Here is a 13,724-nt window from a genome sequence, read left to right as displayed (position 1 = left end):
GGCATTCTTTTCTTTCTGTCGCTGAATTCCCAACTGAATTTCTTCTGGACAAAGACCTGTGAAGTTTGAACTTGGATGTGCTGATTTTTGCAGCATAACAGCTATCTCAATGCACTTCTCTGGAACCTATAGACAGAGAGTCCAAAGATCAGGGACTGGGCAGCAACATACATGTTTTTAATGTTTGTGGGTTTGCGTTTTTCTTTTTTTTTTTTTAAGCTGAGTGCAGAATCAGCAACCAGACATCACAGTAACAGCTTCAGAACACTAACTGAAGTAACAGACATGAGCCTCAAGCATTGATGTCATCAGCTGCTCTCAGATTCCAAGACATTAACCCCAAGCAGTCTGTCACTTACTGCAAAATCCAATCCAATTGTTTCATACTGCCTATGGATTTTTTCTGCTAGGTCATCAAAGAGCCTGACTATGGATGGTTTTTCCAAGGACATCGCTTTGCTAAGCCCAGAAGAAACGATGGCTGGCCACGTCTGTGCAATACAATCCCAGTCGTGAAGGTTTGCCAAACACACTCCACTGTGATTTCCAAGAAGACAATATAAGGCACCCTGTGAAATGAAAGATGTAGTTTTTGAAAGCTGAAGAACGGTTCGTAGATAAGTGATACTGATCTACATCAGCATGCGCCCACACAGAATGAAAATGAATCTTCACATTAGCAAACCATTAAAATGTACCGTAAACATTCAGCTATGTGGCCTTGCTGTCAGAATATTGAAGATGCTTCTCAGAGTCCTCTTCGTGCTAAAGGGCGGTTTTAACGAGGCTGGAAGCCCTGCCAGTTAACTGATCCACAGAATGGCGACTGAATTCTGAATTACATTATCAAGGGGGTTATTCCACAGCCAAGTACCACACCTGGCCTTTCTGTGCACCCATTCAGGTCTGGGCTGCAGGCAAACCATGATGCTGTTAACCAGGCACCGGACATGGTGTAACTACTGGACATGGGGAATGAGATGGGATTATGTGAGAAGCTGGCAAGAGTTACAGAAGTGAAACAAAGAGGGGCTGGATTTCATAGGTGAGTGGGAGTTGTGTCAGAAATGGCTAAACTTCACAGGCAATTGGAAGGAAGTCTTGGGGACCTTTTGGAGAGCAGAGTCTTTCAAAAACAGCAGCGCCTGGGTGACCACGTCATGAACGTCACCTAGGCTGAGGCTGCCTGGAGGCAGTATCAGTCATACCAAATCCGGGTATGGTACCAAACGCTCCAAGTGTAGCAGAACTGGGACCTATTGAGAAAAAGTAACTGGGCATGGGTTGCCTAGCTAGGAGGAGACAGGGATAGCAGAAAAAAAATAAAAATAATCAAGGAAGAAGAGAAGAGATAAGATGCAAACAATGTAATCCAGGCTGTCTGGCAGTACCGATCAGGCAGCTGGGGCGTAAGCCATAGCTGTTTCACTGACTGTATGGTAAGAGACCAACTTGCTGCTGGGGCCAGGAGGATTGAGGGGGTGCAGAGGAAGGAGGGGAACACGATGCTTTCCAACACCCAGACGGATGGTTTGCACTCTGGTATCACTGTGTCGGCACCACGTCCAGGCCTAACAGCACCAGCAGCTGGCCACTGCTTTGTAAGAAAACCCACTTGAGTTAGCGTAACTTTTTGGGATGATCAACTTTTTGTCCAGTTCGTGCTATTTTCTTATCCTGCCACAGCTGACAGAACGGCTTAGTGAGTTTTACCACCTTGGACTTGGACTAGAGCTTCTCAATTTCCATTTTATAATTTAAAAATAAGTGCTAACATACATTTTTGTAATACCTGAACACACAATGAAATGAGGAACATCTATAAACACAAAATTTCACTTAACAGCTGATCTAATCCAAATAATTATTGACACTAGTCATGCAGAAGCTATATGCCAGGGAAGTAGCAGTCACACCACTAAACAAGCAAATCCCACTTTCACGATTAAAAATTCTCTGACAAAAATACTTTCAAAAGACAGACACGAAACAAAGTTAACAAAACAGTACTTTAAATTGCTTCTGAGTGACATCTTGCCGGTCTGGACGCAAGAACTCCAAAACCAAGGGAATGATATCTCTGCAACAAAAGTTGTACGTTCCCAGGGCTGTGAAGAACGCTTGCTGAGCTTTACTTCTGACCTGCAGGAAGAGACATCGCTAGAAGGTCTTCTGAGCCAAAAATACACAGAACTCCACAGAGCCTGCAGACACTGTGGATAGATCTGAACATACACACACAGAGCTCTCACTGGGCAAAGAGTTTGGAACTCAACTATCAGTACACTTGTTTTGGGGGTGTTTAAGAATTTGGATGCCATCACAGCTAATTCCTAAAAGTAGACTTTGCATTCCAAATAGTGCCATGAAACATATCATCACATCTTAAAACCTCAACCCGGTATTTTAAAGTTTTCATTGAATTACTGTTTCTAGAAGCCTTGAGTTTATTCACTCAAAAAAATTCAAAATATGTGGCCTAAGCTGGCAGGCTCTCCACCCGGTTAAGTTCTTTATTTGACAAAGTGGCTTAAAGCAAAACCTATGCCAAAACTGGCAACTAATGCAGATTAAATAAGTAAATATTTCATGTTGCCATGGAACTGAAAAGTGAAGATCCTGAATGTAATTTGAAGAGATCAACAAAAACTCCACATATTTCAGTTCTAAAGGGGTTGTTCCTTACCTGACCGTATGAACTTGTGGACAGACACAGAAGATCTCTGATCATCTCCTGATGGGAGGTTTTATATTCGCAGCCTTCCATCGTTAGTGTTCGCAGCTACATTGCACAGGAAACACAAACAAGCGACAGATTGTTTTTACATTTCACACATGTAAGAGAAGCGAGTGTAAGACTATTGCACCTGGTGCTACACAACAGATGAGCTGAAGTAGTTAGTGAAGATTTCAGTGGAAGTATTACCTCGTGCTGCAACATAACTCTGTCGATCAGCAAAGCTCTGATATGCTGTTTCTTTCCCTGAAGCTGTAAAACAAAACACATAGCTGGGTTTAGATTTCAGTACTTGTACCACTCACTGCTACTGACTGCATTCCCCAGGGGCTCTTTTTCTTCCAGAAACAGGCAAATTTCATGCAGAAATTCTTCTTGGCAGACAACATTTTCCCCGCCCCGGTAAAGTGTTTTATTTGCCTGTTACTCTGTAGGCAAAATGAAGCTCTGGGCACAGAAATTTCTCAGTTAACAAGGACCAGAACGGAGCATCCTGCCAAATCTCAGGCTTCGGTCCAAGGATATACGGCCCAACGGAGGGTCACTATCATCCAGAAACACTAAGCTCTTAAGTCATAAGATTTCCAAATAAAGGTACAAAAGCACTGCAAAACAATATTTTCATCAAGCAATTAGACTCCAGAGAGACGAAAATGGATTAGGACAGTAACGAGAATATGAAAAAGTCTTTCTGAACACTAGGAACTGTTCCCATCCCTCAGCTAAGCTTTACAAAGCAAAAAATCACTGACCCTGTTCTCCATTGATTTTTTCACTAGATTAAAGCTTTTCCACCGTGAATCAAACTCATGCTTGTGAGACCCTTGGAACTGTAAAACATCACTAATAATCTGTGGAGAGAAAAATGAGAAAGAGTGATTATTTTGCAAAACAAGCAATCTTGTCTTAAGTATTACAAATTATAAGTATACCTTTATTATTAGAAATAAAGACTTGGTATCGTCTTCTGAGTTATCAAGTATATAGCCTGCAATCGGAAGAAAAATAATTCACTGTCTGACAGGAAAAGAGCTTTAAAAATTAACAACAGTTTTGTATCACAAAGCTTAAATTTAAGAATTATAGGCAAACAAAACAACACAAGTTTCTCATCTAGAAAATTATACTTAAAAGCACAAACAGTAGATTAGATAGAGGAGTGGTTAAACTTACGCAGCAATTTCCTTGTAACCCTTGCAATTGTTTCTCGGTAATTCTCTCTTGTTAAATCTACAAAAAAATTAAGAAGTTTTCTCTTTATTATACAGTGCAGACTATTCAGAAATAGCAGCACGTACCATTATGAAAATAACCATCTTGTTAGATCTAAAGACGTCTCTCTCTAGGGTCGTCTTTTGTTTATCAAGTCAACAGAACATTTTTTATAAGTACATAACCCTCTTTATCTGCCCTGACAGTTGGCTTCAATCTAACCACAGACTGAGGCAGATTATTTAGCAAATGAAAACTAAGTAACACATTAAGCAGGGTAAAAAAGAAAGCCGGAAGAATACAGATTATGTATCGGGTGACCAAGCCAGTAAAAGACTGGGGACAACTTCTTCCCCTTCAGTACACTGAGGGGAACAGACATAACCAGTCTGAACAACAAAAAACGCAGAAGGCTCATTAAAACAAGCAGTCACCTTGGAAAGTTTTAAACAGAGAAATCTTCACTGCTGCAGAAGAGCACTAAACAAACACCCCCCATTCTCTACCCCGTTATAAGGATACAAACTCACCACTTGCAAACGAATGCACCAGATTTTAGAAGCATTAAAGCACTTAAAACCATTTAATTAATAGTCTGATAAGCAGCTAGCATGTGCCTCAGTTCCTCATTTAAAGAGCCCAGCTTCAGCTGGAAGGTGGTGAACAATACACACAAAGCCTGAAAAATGCCGTTTTCTTCTAAGGGAGCTGTCACAGCCTTTAGCAGGTTATGCCTCGATTCCTCCTGCCTCTCAAGCGCGGTCCTTGGGTGACGGGACTTCCTGCACCTTGGAAGGACAAGGGCCTGACCGTTCTGCCCCAGGGGCCGGACCCGAGCTCCCATTCCCAGCCATATCACTGCAGTAGATTTGTATCTTCTATACCAGCGCTGACCAGTGTGAACGCAAGAACTTCTGTGCTGGCCAAAAGTGCCCTTTTCATACACAGAAATGAATCAAAATGATGGTCTCAAAAAGAACCTACTGGTTTTACATCAGGAAAAGAAAAAAAAAAAAAGAATGAAAACACCACTTACAACCTGTCCGAACAGAAGCAGGATCTGCTTACCATATTCCACACCAGTGTACAGTTTTGTCTCTTCCAAAGACACCAGGCTTGGGACGCTGCGTGACAACAAACCAAGGATTACTACACTTTGTGGAAATCATTGACCATGTGAACTTCATTAACATTTAATTCATTTAACAAGTCAAATCTCATGCCATTAATGCTGAAGAGGTTTGGATTTACTAATATTATGGCTCAGTTATAACACTTACAGATCGACCATAGCACAGGTTTGTCAGGGACAAGCACACCATAGGGACACACTTTGAACCCACAACCTTGATTTCTCCTCGAACAGAACGGATGAGGTTCTGCCCAACAGCCAGAGATTTGGCCTCACAGGCACTCCGACAACCACACTCAAACCCAGCGAGGCTCCTAGACGCCTCAATCTAGGAAGGACAGGTGAATTTAACTGCTGTGGCAGAATCCCTTCCTGACAAGTGAAGCTGATGAAGCTTTTCTTTATAAAGAAAGGACCCAAGTCAGAAATGTTCCCATCACCTGCAGAAGTCCTACTTACTGCTACGGGAAGTTCATTATTAATAAGCATGCCAGAAAATCAAGCCATGCTTCTTCCAGGATTGGGGTCAAACTTACCCACCCAGAGTACTTTTTTTTTTTTTTTAAAAGAGAAGCCTTAGTGGATTTGATTTTGTGTAGCCATGCAAAAAATGGAATTAAAAGACATAAGAACAAATCCTACATATAGGTGGGTTTTTCTGTGGGGGTTGCTTTCGTTTGGTTGTGTGCTTTTGTGAGGTTTTCTTTAAACCTACAATCTCACCCCCTAAAATAAAATGTTAAGGTAGACAAATTCGAGCATTCAAAGACAAAATACACCAGTGTATGATACTAAGCAAATAATATCAGCAAGTAAACCCTATTAAAAATAATATTATATATGTATTTACAGAAATATATTTTGCAATAATAGAACTGCACGGACAGTAGAAACAGAACTAAGCGAAGCAATATGCCTCTACTCCTGGTACAGATGCTGAGTAACATCAGAAAACACCTCAGATTCTACACCTGAGATACTAAAATAAACTTCAAGGTTTCAGGCAACGGCAAACTTCTATTTCTGTCAGAGCCAGAAATAAGGGTTGTGCTTAGAAGGGAACAAATTAAAACACAAGTGCAGCAATTATGGTGCTGAACAACGAAGGAAAAAAAACCCCTCTAACAGTCACAAGTGCACCAACAAAAGTCAAACCCAGGTGTCTTTATTGTTCTAGATTGCTGCATTTCCAGTAGCACTAGGTTAACTTGAAAATAAGCCATTCCAAAAGTTCTCCCACTTCCCCCCCGCCAAAGCTCAGCACTGGCATAGGTACTTAAGGTACAACTTGCCTCAACTTCCAAAATGTCTAACGTCAGTTCAGTACTTTGGTCCTGAATGAATAAATAAGTAAATAGAAAGTTTTCATGGTCTCACACGCTCGCTCTACCAGATTCATCTACATGACTGACTTTGAAAGGGTTTGCTATGTATTTCTCCAAGACCAGGTCTTCCTACTTGGGAAGATACAGAGCAAACGCTTCTGTAGTTAACATCCGGGGAAAAAAAAAAAAATTCAAAAAGAGTGAATCTTCCCACCCCAAACACTACTGCTTCTTAAAAAAGGAAGGAACAGATAAATCCAACATTCTCAGGCAGCTTGACATTAAGCAAGTACAGTATGCTGGTAGGTAAATGAGCTCATAGCAGTAATTTTTTCTACAGTATTTTAATGTATTTTTACGCTCAAACAGTTTCCCCTGATACAAACACACAAAATAAGTTCACATACAGCTTTCCTACCTATGAGGCAAGGAAAATTAAAGTGCAATTGCCCAATTTTCCCTCGGGCGGTCTACAGAAAGATCACAAGTCCTCCTGCTTCCTTCCCGCTCCCAGCAAAACACATTCAACTGTTCTTTGCCAGCTCAACAAGTTCTGAGCCAAAGTTCTAACACTTAAAACAAAGGAAAAACAACACTCCAAGCTCTTTCTACACTTCAGGTTCCCAAGCAAACCAGCAAAACAACTCAACCCCTCAGCAGCCAGTAACCAAGAAGTAGCCTGCTATAGTCCTTACACTCACCAAGACATCACTCTGCAGGCAGAACCATTTATTTCAACGAGGCTACTAACAGGATGAAAATATTACGTTCAAAATGCGTTGAAGGTTTATGGCTACCCCACAAACGAAGACCTATACTAGTAATATCCAGCACTCCAAGTGTCAGCCACAGAGAAAACAGGGTTTTATTTCAGAGAAACCAAAGGAAGAGGTGTGAAATGATTTTAACTCCAGTGAACCACAAGTCTCACCCATGCAAACAATGTGTGTACAAACAACACCATGCTTCATTCTGCCTCAGCAGTTTTCAACACAAAAGGACAAGACGACTTCAGAACAAAGTATCTAAAATTACAGCTGGAACAGAAATCCCAGGTGAGCACAACTTTAAAGAGTATTTACACAGTACAAAAGCTAAAGCATCTTCACGTGGAGAAAAACTGATGCTCTATGTTTCACAGCTTCCAGACACTTTACAGAGCACTTTATTCAAGTCTCTGTGTAGACAATCCTCAGTATCTAAGTACAGTTCAGCAACTGGATGCGGCTTTTCCAAAACAAGTAACTTGCAGCATCACTCCACTGAACCAACTGCAGAGGATGTTTTTCTACTGGCAAAACACACCCTGTGCCGCGTTAAGGGCGAGATGGAGATTACAAGATGACAGTCAGAAGGTGACCAAGGAGAAAACAGGGTAACTTACTGTGGAGGGGTAGTGGTTTGCTGTCCTGTGTGCAGCTCCCCCAGCAGAGCTGGGAAGTTTCCTGGAGATGCCAAGAGAAGTTAGCTAGCCCTGCCCCTCCACATGCAGCACCACAGCCTTACACAGTTAAAAGAAGCGGCCTTAGCCTTGACCTGTAGTGGCCTTAGCCTTGACCTGTAGTCTCCACACCTCCAGCAAAGGCTCCTGCCAACATCTGTGGCAAGAGTAGAGCAATGCTCCATCCCAGCTGACCAATCTGAATTTAAGAGGGAAACAAAGACTGGGCATTCTCTGAGTAACCCTGGTTTTGCTTCTCTAAATCAGGTGCTTAGCGATACCTCATTGATAAGCAGGCTGCAAGGACAGGAAGCGAAGGGGAACTCAACTGAACATCGGCAAAAGGTTTCTCAACGTTAGAGAGTTTTATACTGTCTGCCTTTGACATAAAGGTTTAGAACTTCAGTCCAGAGTCACGCATTTTCTCCCCAAACTGTGCTCATCATGTCTGTTATGTTCTCGTCCCTCTAGAAGACTACCCCAGGTTTATGTAATACTGATTTAAAATTTATTCATCCCAAACCCCTCAAACCTCACTGCCAGAGCATGGGGATTTTCTGCAACACCGCAGGTCAGTTGATGACAACCAATAATGAAACCAGCATCTGGCCAGCCTGTGACATCTCATCAATATAGAAGTAGTTTTCCCTATTACTTAAGCAAAACGCATCCTTCCTGCCTCAGCCAAGTCTTCTGGCTTCATACTAGTCACTGTTACTACCTGGTCACTTAAACTAGTGATCGAATCCGGTGCAGTGGTCTCATGCTTCTAATGAAGGGAGCAGCCTTTCTCCATTACCTTGCCACTGCCTTCCCCGCCTGTCACTCAAGCAAGACTGCAAACAGACCCCCAAAACAAGGTCTGCAAATATTTGGGTAGCTTCCAGCTGTCACACGGAAAAACAAATCCCATCTGTTTGGGGAGAAGAGCCCCTTGGTGGCAGGCACAGCCTGTAGGCAGGTCGAGTTCCCAGTGCTACCCAAACTGTCGGATCTCGGTCACCATCGAGCTGCACACAAAGATTTGAAGTCCATTCTCCCCACAATTTCCTTTGCTGAGGTTCAGATGACACCACTCCAAGCTCTCCCCCGTCTACGTGACTTTCCCTTCACAGTGAGCAGGCTGGAGGATTACAAAGGAACAAACACTCATCAGCTGTATTTCTTGGCAAGAAGCTTCAGGTATCCTCAAGCAGCAAGATGAGGGAAGATCTGGCAGTTACACCCACTCAGCTCTGCGATACAGCCCGCACAGATAACAATGCCGTACTACGCGGGGTGGGATCAGCCATGGCTCACTGCGGTTAAGCAGCGTAGGAGGTATCTGAGAAGAAGCCTCATGTGCTGGTTTGGTTTAGGAGGTTTTTTAACTTTAAGAAATTTTTTTTTTTTTTAACTTCAACGTGTCAAGCCAGTTACCAATACCTGCATTCAAGAATATTCCTATCCTGCCACTGCAGGACAGTGAGTATCATCACCCCTAGTAGTAAGTACTAACTGATACACAGGACTTAAAACAGGGTGTTCTGGGTTAGCGACTGAGGAACGTTCAGTAAAAGCCCTTCAGTTTCACACCAGAGTGCTTTATGTGCATTCCCACCATCCACCATGGGAACAGGCTTGGGAACTGCTCTCTTACAAAGAAATAAGCCAGAAACTCACAAGACAATAACAAAACTTTTTTTTTTTTAATAGCCAGTTCAAAGCCACCTCCTACATTCAAACTGGATATAATTTTACGGAGGTATGCAACAGAACACAGTATTCACAGGAAGCTGCTTCACACTGCTCTTTAAATCAGAATCAATCTCTCACTACAAATATTCCCATTATTTCTTGGGGAAGGAGGAGGAGAAGGGACTAAGACAGTGAAGAGGGCATCTTCCTTCTTGGTGCAATCCTCACCGCGACCCTTGCTTATGTATAGTAACCCTGTAAAACTGAGCACCCCCTTCAGCAGAAGCATCGCTAGACCCAGCGCTATCTGTGCTGGGATAGCTGAACTCCACCTCACCCCTCAAGATGCTAAGCTGACACTGACCTTTAGAACTTCTCTTGCTAAGTAAGGTGAATAAACTGCCAGGGATCTAACATTTACTTGATAGGAAGAGCAACAGGATCTCCTGAAGTATTCAGTCCACCTTCCCAGGCAAATTACAGTCCACTGTGCACAAACACACTGTACTTACCACCAGCTGCCTCTGTCACTAAAAAAATCCATGTTCTATTTGTGATAATTCAAACAATAAGAACTAAACTTTACCTAAAATTCATTTGACTTGGGCCGGCAAATTCCAGAGTCCAGTGTGAAGTCACTGAAAAGATAAACTGCCTTATCTATGTTTTTCAAAAGCCTTAACGTAAACATGCAGTTTGGATGCAAGACCCACTCACGGTGGGCAGAAGATGTTTTGTCAATACACATAAAGTCCAAGTATGTGAGAAAACTTTGATTTTGCTTTCTTTAGCAGCAAACTGATGTCAGCATGTGCTCATGTAAATTGTCTGTATCTAATAAGGCAGCGCAGAGAACTAACAGAATGAAGCAAATCTTCCGTGAGGACACAAGTAACGAGAAGCTGATGACAGGCTAACGTCCTAATCTGTGCATTCAGAAAGTACAGACCTTGCCCAATGGAACAGAAAGATGTTTCTAAACACGCCGCACCAAACCGAAACCAGAGAGCCTACACGAACACATGCTAACAGCAGCGGCAGGTGACTCGCTCACGGGTGGTGAGGTTCATCCTTCTACTGAACAGCTTCAGTTACTGACAATCAGCCTAGACGAGGGTACAAAGCTGCCTACTCTTACACTGCTGTTTCTCCCTTGACTAGGAGATGACTATAGTACAGGTTTGGGGGGTTTTTTTTGGTGGTGTTGAAAGACTTTCGGGCCAAGAGAGCTTAACTATACAATTTCTTCCCTGAATTTCTTACATAGTCAATGGTAAAAGGTGAACTGGAGAGCTTTGTGCAGGCCAACACGTGTTCTAACATACCCTCCAGAGGAGCCTCTCCTACTGTACAAGCGGCCCGCAGAAGCCAGTCACCTGAAGTAATGCCTTTGAGACTATATCCGTGCTCCTCAGCACTTTCAGTAGCTGGCATTTGGGAAAAAAAATCTCAGCAACAGCTTCAGTCACCAAGTACAGACTGCAGCCATAAGCTTAACGGAAACCTTCCATATTTTAAACACGATGTATAACAACAGGAATACTGAGACCAAACTCCTAACTGCCTCTAACATTAGTATTTCCACGTCCGTTCTCAAAGTCAAAGCTCGAAGGCAATCCCATCGATCAAAGCCAGTCTGTTTTAATGCCTGAACTACTGCAATGCATCCGAAAGTTCCTATCGCTTCCCAAGTGAAAGTTTACTCCGGTGTTTTTGCTAGAGTTTTCCTGTAGGCTGGCACCAGCAGCCAGGTGCTGCTGTGACATTATTCACAGGGCTTTGAGCGTTTGAAGGGGACCTATTTCCTATTCTGAAATGACAGCTGGCGAGAAGTTCACTGAGTGCTCCTGACTGTCCTTGTTCAGGGTGGCAGGAGCATGAGTGAGATGGCAGTGCACTATGGTCTGCAGGCTTATTTGAGGGGAGGGGAGAACACAGGAGTAAATGCCTAGCTTCTGTTACCTTTACGTGAAGTACCATCAGCAATACAGTGCCAACACCTACCACCTTTAAACATTTTCAGTCTTGCATGAAAAAAAGCACTTAATGTTCTTTCATGCTTTCAGTACTTGAGTGTTTCTATTTCAAATCTCTGTATCTTTACACTAATGAGAGTTCCTTAAAAACAGCCACTAGAAGCAGTTGTGTGAGAATAGCAGTAAGAAAGCACTAAAAAACAGTACGAAGCAATATAATTGTTAAGAACATTTGTGATATAAAAATAAATTTTACTTACAGGTGAGCCACCCTTTCTCCTTTTAGCGGAGGCAGAATGTTCCCAGAGCCAATCAAGCAGTTATGCACTATAGCAAGGCACTGCTGCACATCATCTCTTAAACAAAGAAGAAAACCCAATTACTCTGTTATCTGTTAAATGCTTCAAAACATACAAGTGATAAATTATATTTTATATTTTGAAGTTTTATAAAAGCTTTTCCCCTTAGCTATGGTCAGTTCTAGACACAAGAGGGATCACTTCAGAAATCAAGCTGTGCTTTTTTTTTGACCCAACAGAACTTCAACACTCAACTCTGTTTTCTGAAAAACTTGTTTTGGCAATTTTATATTCTGAGACTGAGAAGATAACTTCAGTGTAAGGAGATATACTAACCTCCAACCAGACAGCTTTACCCCAAAAAACTGGTTTTAAGAATTTTATCTAAATCTCAGATAAAACCCATGAAATAACTCTTTACCCCAAGGCCAACAAAAGCCCTTCCCACTGTGAGTAGGATGAGGGGGTTCTTTATGAGTCAGTGTTTTACTGTCTGAAGATAAAATATAACAACGAACAAATCTGTTCTGTGTTAGAGAACGAAGGAATTCTTTTTAAAGCTGTCTCACCTAAAGGAGTAGCCTTTAGTATATAGTTACACACTCTGTCCTCTCTTCTCGGCTTTGTGGTAAGCAGCTCGATTTGTAAAATAACCCTTTTCAACCCTGTTAAGGAGTTCCTCAACGGAACAGCTCTTAGTACTCACACAGTCCTTGTCCACTCTCTAAATATGTGCTCAACAAAGGCTGTTAGAATCTTTCATTTTATCTTTTTAATAGAAAATCTTACCGTGAAGCTCCTAAATATATAAAAAACATTTGATTTCCAACTACCACTTAGTGGAATACTGGAAAAAATGTTTGGCAAGAATTCACGCTCCAGGAACACTGCAATCCAAAGCAGCAGCAGGCTCAGGTAGTATCCCATTTATTCACACTTGATACTCCCTCAGCCAACTGACAGTATTCTCTACTCGCAGCTTTGCTGCTGTGCCTTCCAGTTTAATGGGCAGTTCGTGCCCTTGCCTGTATTCTTTGCAACCACCACTGTTTATTCCTGCGGAGTAGCACAGTGAAGCCTTGACCAAATCAAAGTCCAACCCTGTTACAAATTTAACAGTTTTACACACAAGGTGTCAAAGAGAAAAGGAAACCAAGAAAACCAAACCAACCAGCCAAGGATTTAAAGAGGAAGCACATCCTTCCTTCTTTTAGATGACGGGTACTTTCCAGTTGCAGTTTGGTGGCACTGATTCATCAAACGTATATTGTCTTTTTCAAATTAAAGAAGTGGGAGCTTGGTCAGACAGAAAAACATTTACAAGTCTGATACACCATGCCCTGTCACACGTGGGGCTGCGCTTCACAGCGCGAGGTCTAACATCGCATGCTACAAACATCCACTGAAGTACATACAGCTTCAAGGACGTGAAGGTTTAACACAAGACAAAGAATGTTTGAGACTGAAGCTTGTAAACAGCTTTAGCTATTTGTAAGTGCTTTAGCACACACCAAACTTGACTACCTTGTGCTTAGGAAGCCAGGGTTTCACACTAACAGAGTTTAACAAGACCAACCAAAGGTCTTCTTGCCTCCACCCCTGTTCGTTAGGCCACTGACTCTGCAGTGCCTCCTCAGCTCCAGCACTGCTCCTCTGGGCAGGGAACACTGAGTCCAAATCCATTTACTTGTAGGAAGGAAGTGGAAAGAGGCAGATTTCCAAGCCAAATCACTTCTGTGTTCCATGTCCTAGCTTAGGAACACAAATGGTTGTGCCAAAGTAACAAGAGAAGAGTCTAGAGGAAGAGCTTTTTTATTGTTGACTACAATTAAATGGCAAAATAATTTGGTGTATGTATTTTAAAAGTGTTTGGAACAGGAGAGTCTACGCCAACATGAAGTGTCTCAGGATTTCTTTTGAAAGAG

At 42.2% G+C, this 13,724-nt stretch overlaps 1 protein-coding gene across 2 annotated transcripts in view; it reads right to left on the bottom strand.

Annotated features, from left to right (window-relative positions):
- The window catches only part of PSME4 (proteasome (prosome, macropain) activator subunit 4), a 51,623-nt gene that overhangs the window by 16,681 nt on the left and 21,218 nt on the right, over positions 1–13,724 (bottom strand). Inside the window, exons 19-28 of one of the 2 annotated variants that reach the window (XM_010133905.1) lie at positions 11,761–11,856; positions 5,018–5,073; positions 3,911–3,967; positions 3,670–3,725; positions 3,490–3,588; positions 2,927–2,989; positions 2,687–2,782; positions 2,011–2,142; positions 360–569; positions 1–126 (exon numbers count right to left, since the gene is read on the bottom strand). The exon at positions 1–126 is cut by the window's left edge and continues 1 nt beyond it. In XM_010133905.1, the coding sequence (XP_010132207.1) occupies positions 1–126; positions 360–569; positions 2,011–2,142; positions 2,687–2,782; positions 2,927–2,989; positions 3,490–3,588; positions 3,670–3,725; positions 3,911–3,967; positions 5,018–5,073; positions 11,761–11,856 (991 nt within the window). The remainder of the gene's footprint in view (positions 127–359; positions 570–2,010; positions 2,143–2,686; positions 2,783–2,926; positions 2,990–3,489; positions 3,589–3,669; positions 3,726–3,910; positions 3,968–5,017; positions 5,074–11,760; positions 11,857–13,724) is intronic. The other variant, XM_010133904.1, reaches the window with a different exon arrangement.

The sequence above is a fragment of the Buceros rhinoceros genome, unplaced genomic scaffold (genome assembly GCF_000710305.1).
Source record: "Buceros rhinoceros silvestris isolate BGI_N320 unplaced genomic scaffold, ASM71030v1 scaffold30143, whole genome shotgun sequence".
NCBI classification, from domain to species: domain Eukaryota; kingdom Metazoa; phylum Chordata; class Aves; order Bucerotiformes; family Bucerotidae; genus Buceros; species Buceros rhinoceros.
Note: the sequence above shows the minus strand (reverse complement) of the source record. Positions and strands in the feature narration are given on the sequence as shown.